This window comes from Hesperophylax consimilis, chromosome 12, assembly GCF_061612785.1.
Source record: "Hesperophylax consimilis isolate HC1 chromosome 12, BYU_Hcon_1.0, whole genome shotgun sequence".
Classification (NCBI taxonomy): Eukaryota; Metazoa; Arthropoda; class Insecta; order Trichoptera; family Limnephilidae; genus Hesperophylax; species Hesperophylax consimilis.
Window position 1 is genome coordinate 6,087,158 of NC_142847.1, and position 17,492 is coordinate 6,104,649.

Consider the following 17,492-nt stretch of genomic DNA (forward strand, 5'->3'; position numbering starts at 1 on the left):
TGTAGTAATTATTGATTGATGGATTTCTAGAATATTAAATATTTAAAATGAATAGTAGTACTGAATGCCGTAGCATAGATCTCTTAACAAACCAATATACATTCCAGAGGAGATAGCTTTTAGTGATGCATGATGTTGTGGTTTTTCTTGTGTACGAGGGCCGCCCCCTAATTGCGTGTGTCTGTGTGTGTTACAGATCCCGCCTCGCGCCCCTGGATCGGGCTGGAGCACATCAACAAGACACCAAAGCGATCACGCATCAACTACTTGGAGAAGGCCATCAAGATCTACAATTAGCCATCTCGCCCGGGACTGTCGTCGATTGCTGGTCAAATGTGAACACCTGACTTTCTTTCTCTCTCTCGCTAATGTGCTATACGCATGTATTTAAATTATTTTTCTCTTTTGTAACGAGCTGTCTAATTGCTATCTAGTATGATTTGATATCTCCACCTCTACCCCTGAGTCTGAGATAGATTATACACGCCACAGGTAATAATAGATGTAATATTCAACAGGACAATGTTCTGTAGGCAATTCGAAAGAGCGGGTGATTTCTTCACATACTTAAACAGTCACAATGAATGAAAAATTATATTAATTTAATTTTCATGAGTGCATAATTTTTGCTAAATTATTCAGATTTTTGTACATTGCTTACTTGCCGTGTAATATTTTTAGTAAATATGATAGGAAGCTTGAAAATTTATCATTATGATTGACCTTGAAAAGTAGGCGCAAGGTGTTTTGTATATTTTTTTATGCCTGGTGTATGTTCTCACTACTGGAATACATAATAATCATCTTAAATACATTGCTTATTGTGACTTCAATGTCAACTCCGCCCCACAGGAGACCTTCCTGAAAATAACTCTCAACTCTTGGATACTGTCATTCTTGTCGCTGTGTTTGGTATATTTTAGGCTCACTTTGCATATACAATTTTATATTTATTGTAATGATAATTTGATTTCTGCACTATACTACTTATATTTGAATGTTTATAGTTTAAAAGCAAAGCGAAAAAGAAAAGCAATTATAAAAGTGATAATGCTTACGAGGCGAGTGTTAACTTACTAATATACAAGATACAATGGTTAAATTTGAAATAGTATTTTGTTTTCTTTGTACTAGAAACTGAATACAGTGGGATAATTATATTAGGAGCGGTTTAAAGTCGCATCTCTCACTGGTTTACTTGTTGGTGCACTTTATGCATAAATTACTGTATTTATAATGGCATAATATAAGGATATATTATAACATATTGTCTGAAGGCATTTAGCGTTGTGACCTCTCTTATTTGTTGAAGATAGTTTGTTTTCAGAGCTGTCGGGGTGATTTTCAATGAAACAAACCAACCACTTGAACTTTACTGTGTATATAGGGGAAAAAGAGTAATTAATATTGAGCTATTTTTAAATGTTTCAACGGCTTTCATTAAATAATCATAAATAAGTTTTGTTTGATTCATTGAGAACTGAAAGCAGCTACCATTTAATTAGTATTTTATGTGTTATTATTCTTTGACAAAGTGGCGTGTAGATCGGCAGGTTTTCTTAAACCCACCACCAAAACATATTCATTCTCCTGTACTGCTAACAGACACATCTCTTTGTCCACGCGAACTACACTAGATATATATTTTTTTGTATTTATATAAGACATGTTTACAGCCTGTCCAAATCAATGTAAGATACATACCGGTCTCATGTGGTAGCATGTCTGGTTGGTTCCACAGTTGAAAGTGTGTGGTTGGTTCGAAAGGAGGTAAAGATTAATGGTGTGGGCAGTATTACAACTAGTCCATTGTTTGAGCGATCAAATACTCTGCAGAAAGCGACGGGTCGGACAACAATGAAATGTGATTTATCATCACTCGCCTAGGAGTAAAGCCGATTTATACTATACATTAACATTGTATGTGATTTTAACTAACTTTGCAAATAACAATAATAATTTTTATGTGTGAACCCAGTATAAAGAAGAGCAAATATGAAATTTTAGATGAATATTTTGTTATAAGTCTTTTTTTACTGTAAAGTTGTTGCGCTTAGAATATTACACTTTTGGATAGTCGAAGTGGGAAGTGCTTAGGAGCTAATTTATTCTGATCAAGTATTGTTTTGTTGTAACCAGGGCTAACTATCCAGTTTCTCCATCTCCACTGTTAGATCCATTCGCAGAGCGTATCCCCGCATGCCTGTATTACCTGGTCAGCTGGTCAGCTGGCCCAGTGGTGTCTCCATCTCCACTGTTCGATCCATTCACAGAGCGTATCCCCGCATACCTGTATATTACCTGGTCAGCTCGTCCAGTGGTGGCCTCTGTTGGCAGATAGTTAATTGCCGCTTGTGTAATAGTTTTGCAATTGTTTACTAATAACTCTTGTATATATATATTATGAATAAACTTGTCTTTGTAACAATACAGAAATATCATTTTTGTTTTTGAAATTGTCATTCTTTTATTTATTTACCCTACGACCCCCATTTTATTTTAATTTTTAGGATGTCCTGAGTAAAATAATTTTCCTCAGGGTCTTTCCTCTCGGTCAAACTGCGACTCCACTGTATTGCTGCTGGAAGCCCTACGAAACACACCCAAACTATGTTAATCCCAATTTTGTATGGGACAATTAATTTTTATTGCATCCGCTAAACTTGATAGACAGTATTCCTCAATGTTTAAACCCGGTCTTCTGGAACATAAGACAAGCCCAGATTGGAGTATAGGATAAAAGGAACTCACCCGTCGCTGTTGGGGCCACAGTGCCAGATTCTACACTCACAACAAAGGGGGGTGGTCCACCGAGGGACTTGTGAGGTCTACAGGGGGTGAGGACAACAGAGGGGTTTAGTCCACGGAGGAACTTGTGAAGTCCACGGGGAAAGTATAACTCAACAAAGGGACTTGTGAGGTCTACAGAGGGTGAAGTCAACTAAGGGATTTACGAGTTCAAGAAAGGACTTGCGAGGACTACAAAATGGTTTGTGAGGTCAACCAAAGAACTTAGTCCGGTAACCGAAAAGGGTTCTTGTTCGGCTCCGTAAGGGTCCTAATTCACCGGGACACCATGGTAACGATGGCACAACCAGTTGGGCTATGATGGTGTATGAGTGAGTGAGTCTTCATACAGTGTTCAACTTTTACTTGTTGGTATATACTCTCCATAGAGTGCTGTGCATTCAGATTGGTGTCCAAAACGGTTGTACCACCGTCCCAGTGTCCCAGTGAGATAACAGTCCCTAATAGATGGAATGCTCAAAAAATATTTTTTTTACCATTTTTTACCAAGCATTATTATCTATACTATTGCAGACCTGTGAACAATCATAGGATATTCTGAATTCTTGACCAAATCAGTTCCAACGTTGAAACTAAAGATATTAGAAGAACGAGATGTGCTATGAGCAGTTCATACTGTGTGGAATTGTTTTGCCCAGTGTCGCCGGTTTTGTTCACCAATACTACTGCACACCTTCGCTTACGCTAAGGTATCCGCATTAATACATAGAACAGATTTCTGTGCGTACACGTCCCGATAGTATTAATTAGGTAGTACCCCGCCTACGGTCCGGCGGCCAACATAGCATATCTCGTTCTTCTAATATCTTTGGTTGAAAAGGTAATTAAAATAATATTCTGTTAAAAATATTATATTACTAGCTGACGTGTACCCGGTGTTACTGGGGGTTATCCTTAAGAGATAGACATATAGCGTCATGGACTTTTCTGTAGGCCTTTTAAAGATATACAATTCCGTAGTACATTATTTTGGTGTATCTCATAAGGTTTAGCCAGCGGTTAGCAATGTAGTTCCCGAAAAAGTATTTTTTACGACTTGATTAAAAAACATCGACTTTTCTCTACTTTCTATAAATATAATAAGCATGTATTATACTTGTAAACCTCCCAGAAGAAATTTTCTAAATAATAGTAAAAACCCTATCAAAATGCGTTGCGTAGTTTAGAAGAACTAAGCGCACAAACAGACAAACGCGGATAGTGACTTAATTTTATACTATACATATACTCGTAGGTAGGTACTTTATCACTCGTCTGAATTCTTCAAACAACAATCAGTTCCAATTTTGAACATTACACTTAAATACAAAGCAAAATTGAGTTCATTGAACCAGATTTCTTGCAGGATAACAGACAACGGCAACATGCATGTTGGATCGTGGTTTTCCAAGGAAACCCTTGGATGTTGCGAAGTTTGTCTTACTCGTCAAAGGATTCAGTGCAGGATTTTAATTTCAAGGTATGCCAAAAAACGAGAACATAAAGTTATTTTCACGGTTGTATCGATTACGGAAGTGAATAAATTGACCAATAAATATTATAGTCACATTCGACTGATGGAAATCAATTTGTGTCACAAACCCGAATATCGGGAGATTTTTGCTAAATTCGGTAGATCTATCGAAATTTCGGTAGGAATGGCATGACTGCCCAAACTTGCAATAATTATTCAGTAAAATATGTAGCTCTGAAATTACGACCATTACGGAATTATAGTTAGTGAGGCGTGATGGTCAAACTAGTGGCGCATAGTACTGTTCAAAAATAAAGATAATGCCACTGAAGACAAACTAGTGGCGCATAGCACTGTTCAAAAATACAGATAATGCCACTGAAGACAAACTAGTGGCGCATAGCACTGTTCAAAAATACAGATAATGCCACTGAAGACAAACTAGTGGCGCATAGCACTGTTCAAAAATACAGATAATGCCACTGAAGACAAACTAGTGGCGCATAGCACTGTTCAAAAATACAGATAATGCCACTGAAGACAAACTAGTGGCGCATAGCACTGTTCAAAAATACAGATAATGTCACTGAATTCCAAATTATAAATTGGTAGAATTTTCCAACCGTCCGCGTCCGGAGCCAGTGACACTATGGTAGGTATCCCTAATTCTGATATGTTGTGAAGATGAAGGTGAAAGTACTGGGGAGGGGAAGGAGATGGGGAAGAGGAAGGTGGGGAAAGTAGTAAGATTCAGATCTAGTCACCAAACACGGCTAAAGTCATTTCAAGCAACGTTTTAATTCTGAATGGTGGTCGTTCGCCAGGGCGATACTGACAGAATCTTCCACTTTGGAACGTGCGGCAAATATACTACATAATGTGTACATGTTATTTAAAATTAATTAATTGCGAAAAAGTGTGCTGTGATCGTGTTTGGTGTTTCCGAAGTACGGTCAATTTTTTCTTACCAATTACCGAATTACCGAAATTCTTTCATGAACAGTTAATCAATTTCTTTCAAATCGGTGTAGATGTATGTGACACCCTCATCACCCTTTTAAAGACTTTGTGTTCAGTGGATAATGCATTAGGTACATTAGGCCGCCTGCTGAATTAGAGATTCATTGTAAAGTAAGTTGTAAAGTAGTATGTATCGTTTTACCGTATCGTATAATCTACCATGCCACCGTATCATGACAAGCCTTGTATCAATTTGTGGATGCCAATCCTGTCGTAATTACATTTCTACCATGGCGAAAAGTTACCTCATACATTTGCCCTGATAATTGAAACTGTAACACTGTCTAAAACGTTTGCTAAAGAAGGAGGAACAAAAATAAATCACGGTGATGACAGATTAATTATCCCTTTACAGTACAAGATTTCTTATTTTAACATTCTTAACATTTGGGAAGATAGGTATACAAATTTGAAGAGTAATTACATGCATTTACTGTTTTAGAAATATCATTCAATAGCACAATTCTTCTTGTAATGCTATGCTATGGTATATATATATATATATATATGTTCTGCCGTGTGGTATCTTGAACAAGTCCTGGTGACGACTACGGCTGAAGTTTTCAGCCACGTGTAAGCCATATTGGAATGAGATCAATGGAGTTATGCACTATATTAAAACTGAGTATTGTAAGATTTGTAGAACTCAAGTAATATGTAATTTGCATGAACGTCGGATTAGATCCATGCATCCGCATCAGTGGCGGTTCGTGCAATGAGGCAGAAGACTGTGTCTATAGCCGACCCTATACGGGTGCAATTGGAGCAGTCTGCTCCAGGGGCCGAATTGCCAAGGCGGTGATAATAGATAAACCTAACACCCCTGACATTCATAAACAATTACGATAATAATTAGTCGCCTGAAATATCCATATAAATTGAAAATATCTCCCTAGTAAAAGTAGTGTTTACAGGTGAAAAAAACATACATATAATAAGCAGTAATTGTTGATTGAAGTACTAGTACATCTTGCATTATTTGGCGTGTTTGAAATAAGCCGACGTAGCTCAGTGGTCTAGAGCACCTGACCGAACATCAGAACGTGCGGTTTCAATTCCTGTCAGCGGCATTTATTTTAACTCGGGAGATATTTTCAATTTGTATGGATATTTCATGAGACTAATTATTGCTTATAATAATTTGTTATCTTTTGTGCTATGCATAAAAAACCTTGTCTTATAAACATTAGTTTATCATTAAAAAATAAGAAATACAAATCATCCGAATATTATTGATTACAGTGATCGCCTACCTAGGCGTCTACTGGTCTACAAGGAGCGCAAAAATTTTACTCGCGCCAGGCGCCGTTTGGCTCAGGGCCGGCCCTGCCTCTTAAGAAAATATAGGAGGAAAGGGAGAAAACGTCCAAACATCCAAAATACAGTCTTAAGGCGATGCACTACGTCGTGTAATATTTTAAATTGAGCCGCTATCAATAACAACCCTTACTTGGATGGTAATAAGGTTTAAATTCCCGCTTAACACCTATCCGCCTGTTTTGATTTATGCAAGAAAAAAACATGGCCAAAAAGTGCCTTTTATTTTATTTTGTGGATGTTCAGGCATAAATATTTAATTTTTTTTCGATCATTTGATAAATAACTTAATTTGCCACATTATACAATAAAATAATAACCGAAAATGGGTTCGTAAGTAGGAGATTTTGAACTTTAAAGCAGTTTTCGTAGGCCTTATACATTATTTTTTTCTGGGCTTATAAAAAGACTTATCTAAAAAAGTACTCGATTATTTCAAAGGCCAAGATGTATTCTACTCGCAGTATTTAATTAAAGCATCTGAAACATTTCTAGGCGACCGAATTTTCGAACCAAAAACATATGATTTTGCATTACTACGTATGGCATCGCCTTAAAGTTATTTCAATTTAAATATTACCTTATTTTATTTATTATTAAATTAATGGCTATACAATATACATATTCTTTTATTATATTATTGCCTCTACAACGCAGTAGAATAATAAGCTGGTGAGGCAGATAAAGGGCCCGCCTCCCTCCGAGACGGCTCTGTACAGCGGCCTGTAGGCGGAAGGAAGTGGGGAAGTCACCTGGAACGGTAGCTGACATGGTCGCGCGTTGATTAGTTTGAGGCGCGCTTCAAACAACAAACATTTCCGCAGTAGAACCGTTTATACATTTACGATTAGCTCCTGACAAAGATTTGTTTCGTTTTGTGATTTGTAATAATGTACGCCGTAGTACCTACAGAGTACAAATATTTTGATTAATTTAGTACGGCGAATTTGCAGTTGACGTTCTATCTTGTGTTTGTGTATAGTAATTAACTGGATTGACATTTGCACATTATTATTATTATAGTTTGACGTAGGTAATAGTTGGTATTGTTTTTTTAGTATAGTAAGGCGTAGGTGGGTGTAGATACATATACCGAAATAATAATTTAACAAATGTTTGTTCTTACCCACTTTTACACTTCACAAACCACCACTGTTTGCATATAAGATATTTAGAGTGGTACGCCACTTTTTGATTCGAACGTCACTTGAGAAGTTTCGATTTTCTTCCAAACAAGCTTCTTGGATGTTCTTTTATTTTTTAATTTTTGTTTGGCAATATCTACATAGCAACCAAAATGTTCGAGAAACTTTTCCACCTTACAAAAGCGACAGCATGAAGGAACTCGTCAGACAGTCGAGTTTGAACAGCATGAAGGAACTCGACAGTTTCCTGACACAAAACCTCGACTTAGAGTCGCTACTGGATGACCTCCGCACCAAAAACCCACCTCTGGCAGTCATTCAAGCTTTCATTACCACTCTCCCACCAGCCACCACAGCCACGACCTCGCTTTCGACCACCACACCATCACCCAGGCTCCCGACTACTAACTACACTCCTCGGCTCCTGTCTCCAATAATGTCGCCCGTAAAGGCCCCCGCCCCGCCGCAAACCAAGCTTGCTCCCAAGACCCAGCTCAACTTCACCACCATACTCCAACCGACCACCACCGCACAAAACGACGCCCCCCAGCCCATGGAAGATTTCCCCCCGCTGAACGGTGAATGGAGTGCCCCTGCCCGGAAGAAAAGGAGGGGCCCCGCCTCCTCCCCCCGTCCCTCTTCACCGATACCAACCCATAACAGCTTCACCATCCTGACCACTCCGATCCAACTGAAACCATCATCACCGACGTACCCGCTACCGCTGGCCCCTTCACCACCTCCACCGCACACTCTCACCGCACGGCAAAAATCCCACCCATTATAATAAAATCGGAAATAAACTGGAACGCCCTCCGTACAAAACTGATGGCGGCGGGGGTAAACATCGCCCACGCCAAGGTCATCCCCCACGGCATCGCACTCACCACCTCCAACTCTTCCAGTTTCCGTCTTGCTACAAAGATGCTTGATGAGCAGCTGACCCCCTTCCACACTTTCGAGTTGTCCGAAGACAAAACGACAAAGGCAGTTCTCCGTGGCATCCCTACATCAATCACCACCGAAGAAATCAAAGAGAAGCTGGAAAACCTACACCTCCCGGTGATTTCAGTAACAAGAATGCGAGCTGGACCCGACCGCACCGACGTACCAATGGTGCTCGTCCAGCTCACCCACGGAGAAACAGGGAGGCAGATCTTCCAACTTACCTCCATATTTCACCTTATCATAAAGGTGGAATTCCTCGATCAGAAATCTGCCCCCTCCCAATGCCACCGATGCCAGTTCTTCGGACACTCCTCGAAAGGCTGCCACCTCCCCCCCCGCTGCGTCAAATGCGCGGGGCCTCACTTCACCGCTGAATGCCTGAAGCAGAGGGAAGACGGCCCCGGCAAATGCGCCAACTGCTCCGGACCCCACACCGCCAACTACTCTCTCTGCCCAAAGCGACCAACACCATCCGCCCTCCGAACAAACTCACGTGCGCAGGTACCCTCCCAAACCACCTTCTCCTCCCGCCCATCTGACCCAACCATCTCCTACGCCAGAGCCTCAAACCCGAGCGCCCCTCCAACCCTTACCGCCCCCCCCTCAAAATTAACGCCCCCCATACCGCCCCCTCACAACCACCGCCCCCTTATCGACCCCTTATTGCCCCTCTACCGCCCCCTATCTACCACCCCCCTCTCTACCGCCCCCCTCTCTACCACCCCCCCTTCAGTTTTTTCGATTTTATCGCCAAAATAAATTTCTCCAAGATCGGAGCACTCTTCTTCGATCTCCTCCCAAAGTTCATGTCGGCGGGCTCACCGTCCGACTACATCACCATCCTTCTAGCAGCAGTCCCCCAAATCTTTGGTTTTTTCTCCAACTAAAATGGCTAGCTCGACTACTCTGCCCTCCACGCTACGCATTGCATTCTGGAGATGGTTATTCTGATCAAGTATTGTTTTGTTGTAACCAGGGCTAACTATCCAGTTTCTCCATCTCCACTGTTAGATCCATTCGCAGAGCGTATCCCCGCATGCCTGTATTACCTGGTCAGCTGGTCAGCTGGCCCAGTGGTGTCTCCATCTCCACTGTTCGATCCATTCACAGAGCGTATCCCCGCATACCTGTATATTACCTGGTCAGCTCGCCCAGTGGTGGCCTCTGTTGGCAGATAGTTAATTGCCGCTTGTGTAATAGTTTTGCAATTGTTTACTAATAACTCTTGTATATATATATTATGAATAAACTTGTCTTTGTAACAATACAGAAATATCATTTTTGTTTTTGAAATTGTCATTCTTTTATTTATTTACCCTACGACCCCCATTTTATTTTAATTTTTAGGATGTCCTGAGTAAAATAATTTTCCTCAGGGTCTTTCCTCTCGGTCAAACTGCGACTCCACTGTATTGCTGCTGGAAGCCCTACGAAACACACCCAAACTATGTTAATCCCAATTTTGTATGGGACAATTAATTTTTATTGCATCCGCTAAACTTGATAGACAGTATTCCTCAATGTTTAAACCCGGTCTTCTGGAACATAAGACAAGCCCAGATTGGAGTATAGGATAAAAGGAACTCACCCGTCGCTGTTGGGGCCACAGTGCCAGATTCTACACTCACAACAAAGGGGGGTGGTCCACCGAGGGACTTGTGAGGTCTACAGGGGGTGAGGACAACAGAGGGGTTTAGTCCACGGAGGAACTTGTGAAGTCCACGGGGAAAGTATAACTCAACAAAGGGACTTGTGAGGTCTACAGAGGGTGAAGTCAACTAAGGGATTTACGAGTTCAAGAAAGGACTTGCGAGGACTACAAAATGGTTTGTGAGGTCAACCAAAGAACTTAGTCCGGTAACCGAAAAGGGTTCTTGTTCGGCTCCGTAAGGGTCCTAATTCACCGGGACACCATGGTAACGATGGCACAACCAGTTGGGCTATGATGGTGTATGAGTGAGTGAGTCTTCATACAGTGTTCAACTTTTACTTGTTGGTATATACTCTCCATAGAGTGCTGTGCATTCAGATTGGTGTCCAAAACGGTTGTACCACCGTCCCAGTGTCCCAGTGAGATAACAGTCCGTAATAGATGGAATGCTCAAAAAATATTTTTTTTACCATTTTTTACCAAGCATTATTATCTATACTTCAGACCCGTGAACAATCATAGGATATTCTGAATTCTTGACCAAATCAGTTCCAATGTTGAAACCAAAGATATTAGAAGAACGAGATGTGCTATGAGCAGTTCATACTGTGTGGAATTGTTTTGCCCAGTGTCGCCGGTTTTGTTCACCAATACTACTGCACCCCTTCGCTTACGCTAAGGTATCCGCACTAATACATATAACAGATTTCTGTGCGTACACTTCCCGATAGTATTAATTAGGTAGTACTCCGCCTACGGTCCGGCGGCCAACATAGCATATCTCGTTCTTCTAATATCTTTGGTTGAAAAGGTAATTAAAATAATATTCTGTTAAAAATATTATATTACTAGCTGACGTGTACCCGGCGTTACTGGGGGTTATCCTTAAGAGATAGACATATAGCGTCATGGACTTTTATGTAGGCCTTTTAAAGATATACAATTCCGTAGTACATTATTTTGATGTATCTCATAAGGTTTAGCCAGCGTTAGCAATGTAGTTCCCAAAAAAGTATTTTTTACGACTTGATTAAAAAACATCGACTTTTCTGTACTTTCTATAAATATAATAAGCATGTATTATACTTGTAAACCTCCCAGAAGAAATTTTCTAAATAATAGTAAAAACCCTATCAAAATGCGTTGCGTAGTTTAGAAGAACTAAGCGCACAAACAGACAAACGCGGATAGTGACTTAATTTTATACTATACATATACTCGTAGGTAGGTACTTTATCACTCGTCTGAATTCTTCAAACAACAATCAGTTCCAATTTTGAACATTACACTTAAATACAAAGCAAAATTGAGTTCATTGAACCAGATTTCTTGCAGGATAACAGACAACGGAAACATGCATGTTGGATCGTGGTTTTCCAAGGAAACCCTTGGATGGTGAAAAGTTTGTCTTACGCGTCAAAGGATTCAGTGCAAGATTTTAATTTCAAGGTATGCCAAAAAACGAGAACATAAAGTTATTTTCACGGTTGTATCGATTACGGATGTGAATAAATTGACCAATAAATATTATAGTCACATTCGACTGATGGAAATCAATTTGTGTCACAAACCCGAATATCGGGAGATTTTTGCTAAATTCGGTAGATCTATCGAAATTTCGGTAGGAATGGCATGACTGCCCAAACATGCAATAATTATTCAGTAAAATATGTAGCTCTGAAATTACGACCATTACGGAATTATAGTTAGTGAGGTGTGATGGTCAAACTATTGGCGCATAGCACTGTTCAAAAATACAGATAATGCCACTGAAGACAAACTAGTGGCGCATAGCACTGTTCAAAAATACAGATAATGCCACTGAAGACAAACTAGTGGCGCATAGCACTGTTCAAAAATACAGATAATGCCACCGAAGACAAACTAGTGGCGCACAGTGGGCTGAAAATCGCCTTTCATAGACATAGAGACTTGAATTTTCAAGCGTATTTTTTTTGGCTAGAAATGGATTCTGCTGATCATTACTATGCTATAAAATGTCGTACGAAGCAATTGCGTGTACAAATGAAGGAGTTATAATTTTTTTAAGAAAAATTTGTATGGCGCTGACATTAAAAATGAGGCTATCTCTGGAATCATAAGGTTGGCCGTTCTATCTTTACACACAGATAATACTACTATTTATTTGTATTTTTTTGACATACTTCATATTGTGGCGCAAGGTGCGATTTTTTTTTTAAATCCTAAAGTTGAAAAAAAATCTTTTTTTTGTTGATGAATCATTTTAATGCTTAAATGCTTTACATATGAGTATGCTTTTTTCTAGTTTACAATATTTTATTTACACTGCAAGCCAAAACACTGTGCACAGTGGGCTGAAAATCGCCTTTCATAGACATAGAGACTTGAATTTTCAAGTGTATTTTTTTTGGCTAGAAATGGATTCTGCTGATCATTAATATGCTATAAAATTTTGTATGAAGGAATTGCGTGTACAAATGAAGGAGTCATCATTTTTTTAAGAAAAATTTGTATGGAGCTGACATTAAAAATGAGGCTATCTCTGGAATTATAAGGTTGACCATTATATCCTTACATACAAATATAATACTATTTATTTGTATTTTTTGACATACTTTGTATTGTGGCGAAACTTGTGATTTTTTTTTTTTAAATCCTCAAAGTTGAAAAAAAAACTTTTTTTTTTTTTTTTTTTTTTCTGGTTATTTTATTTTATTTTATATTTATTATATAAGTACATTTTTGTTTATTTGTTACAATATAAGATAAAATATTTCAGGACCCCTCTTCCATAGAAGCATTAGCTTGTGGCTGGAAGAGGAGTGTACATTGTTTTATTACAATAAGTAAGTAATTAAAAATAAAATGATTTTAAACTTATTTAAATGAAGTGAGTTATTTTTCATGAAGTGAGTTATTCAATTGGAAACATTTTTATTTTTTGTGAGTTTGTCTTTAAAATATTTTTTTACAGTGTTTATTATTTTGATGTTATCATTAATGTTTCTAATTTCTTATTTTTTATGTTGAAGATTCATTTTAATGCTTAAATGCGTTACTCGGTTAAGACAGTCATTGCTGATGTCCATGCACCAAATACAATCGACATAGCTCCGGAAATCTTCTCCAAGTTTTTCCTTGACAAAATTGAGTCAATACGAGCCCTAACAACCTACGCTCCACCACCGTATTTTACTAAATGCAATAGAGAAAACCTTTCTGCCTTCAAACCTACATCCCTAGAAGAAGTAAGGAAATTAATTCTTACTTCACCGAACAAGCAGTGTTCGCTCGACCCTATTCCAACGTGGCTACTGAAAAAGTGTTGCAATGAAATTGCTCCCTTTTTAGTTCATCTTTTCAATAAGTCACTTAGCACGGGTGACTTTCCAAAATCCCTTAAATCAGCCATCGTAACTCCATTATTAAAAAAACCACAACTGGACGCTGAAGATCTTTCAAATTACCGACCTGTTTCAAATCTGCCTTTTATATCAAAAATATTAGAAAAAATCGCTGCCTCACAGGTCATATGTCACTTAAATTCAAATGAATTATTAACTAAATACCAATCTGCATACAGACGGTTCCACTCCACAGAAACCGGGTTACTACGTGTTTTGTCGGACATAACTACTGCCATTGAGTCGGGTAAACTGGCACTTCTTTCAGTCTTGGACATGAGTGCTGCATTTGACACGATTGACCATGACTTTCTTATTAAACGATTAGATGAATCATTTGGTTTAAACTGCGATGTTAAGACCTGGCTGACATCGTACCTGGCCAACCGTTTACAAGCCGTAAAAGTAGGAAAAAACCAATCAAATTATGCAACCCTTTCATCTGGAGTACCCCAAGGGTCCGTTCTGGGTCCACTACTCTTCATCCTCTTCACAAATGATGTCGCTAAAATAATAGAATCATTCGGCCTTCTATCTCACTGCTACGCTGATGACCAGCAAGTTTACTTTTACTGCTTACCAGAAGAAATAAACAGTCTAAAAATTCGTATAACTGAGTGTATAGAAGCAATTACTCGCTGGATGACCTCAAATAGATTGAAACTGAATCCCATAAAGACTGAGTTTCTGTGGACTGCTACAAGCAGACGTCAGCATAACATTGAAAACTCCCCAATAACCATTTCTGGAAGTGACATCACTCCAAAAACGTGCATCAAATTACTGGGTGTCAATCTGGATGCTAATTTTTCCCTTAAAACTCAGGTGAACAGAACTGTAAGCACGGGGTTCTTTCAATTAAGGCAAATTAAAGCAGTGCGGAGAAACCTGCCAACAGAGGCGACTAAATTGCTAGTCAATTCCTATGTTGTTTCACGTCTAGATTATTGCAACGGAATATATGCAAGTCTCCCTAAATGTCAAATCAACAAATTACAATCCGTTTTCAACGCCGCGGCAAGGCTTATCACCGGAGTATCTAAATACTCCCACATTTCAGAGCATCTAAAAAATCTGCACTGGCTCAAATGTCCTGAAAGAATCCAGTTCAAGGTATGCTGGATGGTATTTAAGTCACTTAACGGAATGGCTCCGGCTTATTTATCAGAATTGTGTATTCCAGAAGATTCCAACTCCCGACAGTCAACCCTTAGGTCAGCAACGTCATCAGCTATCGGAAGGTTGAAGGAACCAAAGCGCACACCAGATACTAAGTTCGGTGAGCGTGCTTTTGCCGTGTCAGGACCTAAAGCCTGGAATGGACTGCCACATGATTTGAGAATGATCGCAGACTCGACAGAATTTAGGTCTAAACTTAAAACGCACCTTTTCAGACAGTCGTATCCATAATTTCAGAAACCTCCACTTTCACAGTTGACGGCAATTTAAATTTAAATTAACAAAATGTAAAAAATACTAAAAATAAAATAAAATAAATAAAAATAATAATTAAAAATAAATAAATAAAAATGATAACAACTAACAATTTGTAGGCTTTTAAGACAGTTAAAATACATTTAAATTTAAATAAAAACTATAGCAGACTTAAGATCATGCGACGACCAGTGTTTTTTGATATAGTGTCCTCTGCGTGCAGTTCTATCTTTTATAAGCATAAACTTTTTAATATAAGTGTGTTTGTTGGAAGTGACTTGCCAGGTAAGTATGTTTTGGTATCATTTCTAAATAACAAATGTAGATCCTAGGAAATAAATTGTACAGCGCCCTTGAGGTGATTTTTCACAAAAACGGCGCTCTACAAATTATCCAATTATTATTATTATTATTATTATTACATATGAGTATGCTTAGTCTAGTTTACAATATTTTATTTACACTGCAAGCCTAAAAGCATTTAAGCATTAAAATGAATCATCAACATTAAAAAGGGTTTTTTTCAACTTTGAGGATTTTTAAAAAAATAATCGCACCTTGCGCCACAATATGAAGTATGTCAAAAAAATACAAATAAATAGTAGTATTATCTGTGTGTAAAGATAGAACGGCCAACCTTATGATTCCAGAGATAGCCTCATTTTTAATGTCAGCGCCATACAAATTTTTCTTAAAAAAATTATAACTCCTTCATTTGTACACGCAATTTCTTCGTACGACATTTTATAGCATAGTAATGATCAGCAAAATACATTTCTAGCAAAAAAAAATACCCTTGAAAATTCAAGTCTCTATGTCTATGAAAGGCGATTTTCAGCCCACTGTGTGGCGCATAGCACTGTTCAAAAATACAGATAATGCCACTGAAGACAAATTATAAATTGGTAGAATTTTCCAATCGTCCGCGTCCGGAGCCAGTGACACTATGGTAGGTATCCCTAATTCTGATATGTTGTGAAGATGAAGGTTAAAGTAACGGGGGTGGGGAAGGAGATGGGGAAGTGGAAGGTGGGGAAAGTAGTAAGATTCAGATCTAGTCACCAAACACGGCTAAAGTCATTACAAGCAACGTTTTAATTCTGAATGGTGGTCGTTCGCCAGGGCGATACTGACAGAATCTTCCACTTTGGAACGTGCTGCAAATATACTACATAATGTGTACATGTTATTTAAAATTAATTAATTGCGAAAAAGTGTGCTGTGATCGTGTTTGGTGTGTCCGAAGTACGGTCAATTTTTTCTTACCAATTACCGAATTACCGAAATTCTTTCATGAACAGTTAATCAATTTCTTTCAAATCGGTGTAGATCTATGTGACACCCTCATCACCCTTTTAAAGACTTTGTGTTCAGTGGATAATGCATTAGGTACATTAGGCCGCCTGCTGAATTTGAGATTCATTGTAAAGTAGTATGTATCGTTTTACCGTATCGTATAATCTACCATGCCACCGTATCATGACAAGCCTTGTATCAATTTGTGGATGCCAATCCTGTCGTAATTACATTTCTACCACGGCGAAAAGTTACCTCATACATTTGCCCTGATAATTGAAACTGTAACACTGTCTAAAACGTTTGCTAAAGAAGGAGGAACAAAAATAAATCACGGTGATGACAGATTAATTATCCCTTTACAGTACAAGATTTCTTATTTTAACATTCTTAACACTTGGGAAGATAGGTATACAAATTTGAAGAGTAAGTACATGCATCTACTGTTTTAGAAATATCATTCAATAGCACAATTCTTCTTGTAATGCTATGCTATGGTAGAACATATGTTCTGCCGTGTGGTATCTTGAACAAATCCTGGTGACGACTACGGCTGAAGTTTTCAGCCACGTGTAAGCCATATTGGAATGAGATCAATGGAGTTATGCATAGTGCATAACTTATAATACTTAGTTTTAATATAGTATTAAAACTAAGTATTATAAGATTTGTAGAAAGTGGATTGTTGGCTAAATCTATTCGTTGCCCTCAAGTAATATGTAATTTGCATGAACGTCGGATTAGATCCATGCATCCGCATCAGTGGCGGTTCGTGCAATGAGGCAGAAGACTGTGTCTATAGCCGACCCTATACGGGTGCAATTGGAGCAGTCTGCTCCAGGGGCCGAATTGCCAAGGCGGTGATAATAGATAAACCTAACACCCCTGACATTCATAAACAATTACGATAATAATTAGTCGCCTGAAATATCCATATAAATTGAAAATATCTCCCTAGTAAAAGTAGTGTTTACAGGTGAAAAAAACATACATATAATAAGCAGTAATTGTTGATTGAAGTACTAGTACATCTT

At 38.5% G+C, this 17,492-nt stretch overlaps 1 protein-coding gene across 3 annotated transcripts in view; it reads left to right on the plus strand.

The window, feature by feature from the left end:
• Positions 1–2,456, plus strand: part of Usp7 (Ubiquitin-specific protease 7) — a 30,257-nt gene extending 27,801 nt beyond the window's left edge. For all 3 annotated transcript variants that reach the window (XM_089638097.1, XM_089638098.1, XM_089638099.1), the window contains exon 21: positions 197–2,456. In XM_089638097.1, coding sequence (XP_089494223.1) covers positions 197–297 — 101 coding nt within the window. In that variant the 3' untranslated portion in view covers positions 298–2,456. The remainder of the gene's footprint in view (positions 1–196) is intronic.
• The last annotated feature ends 15,036 nt before the right edge of the window (positions 2,457–17,492 follow it).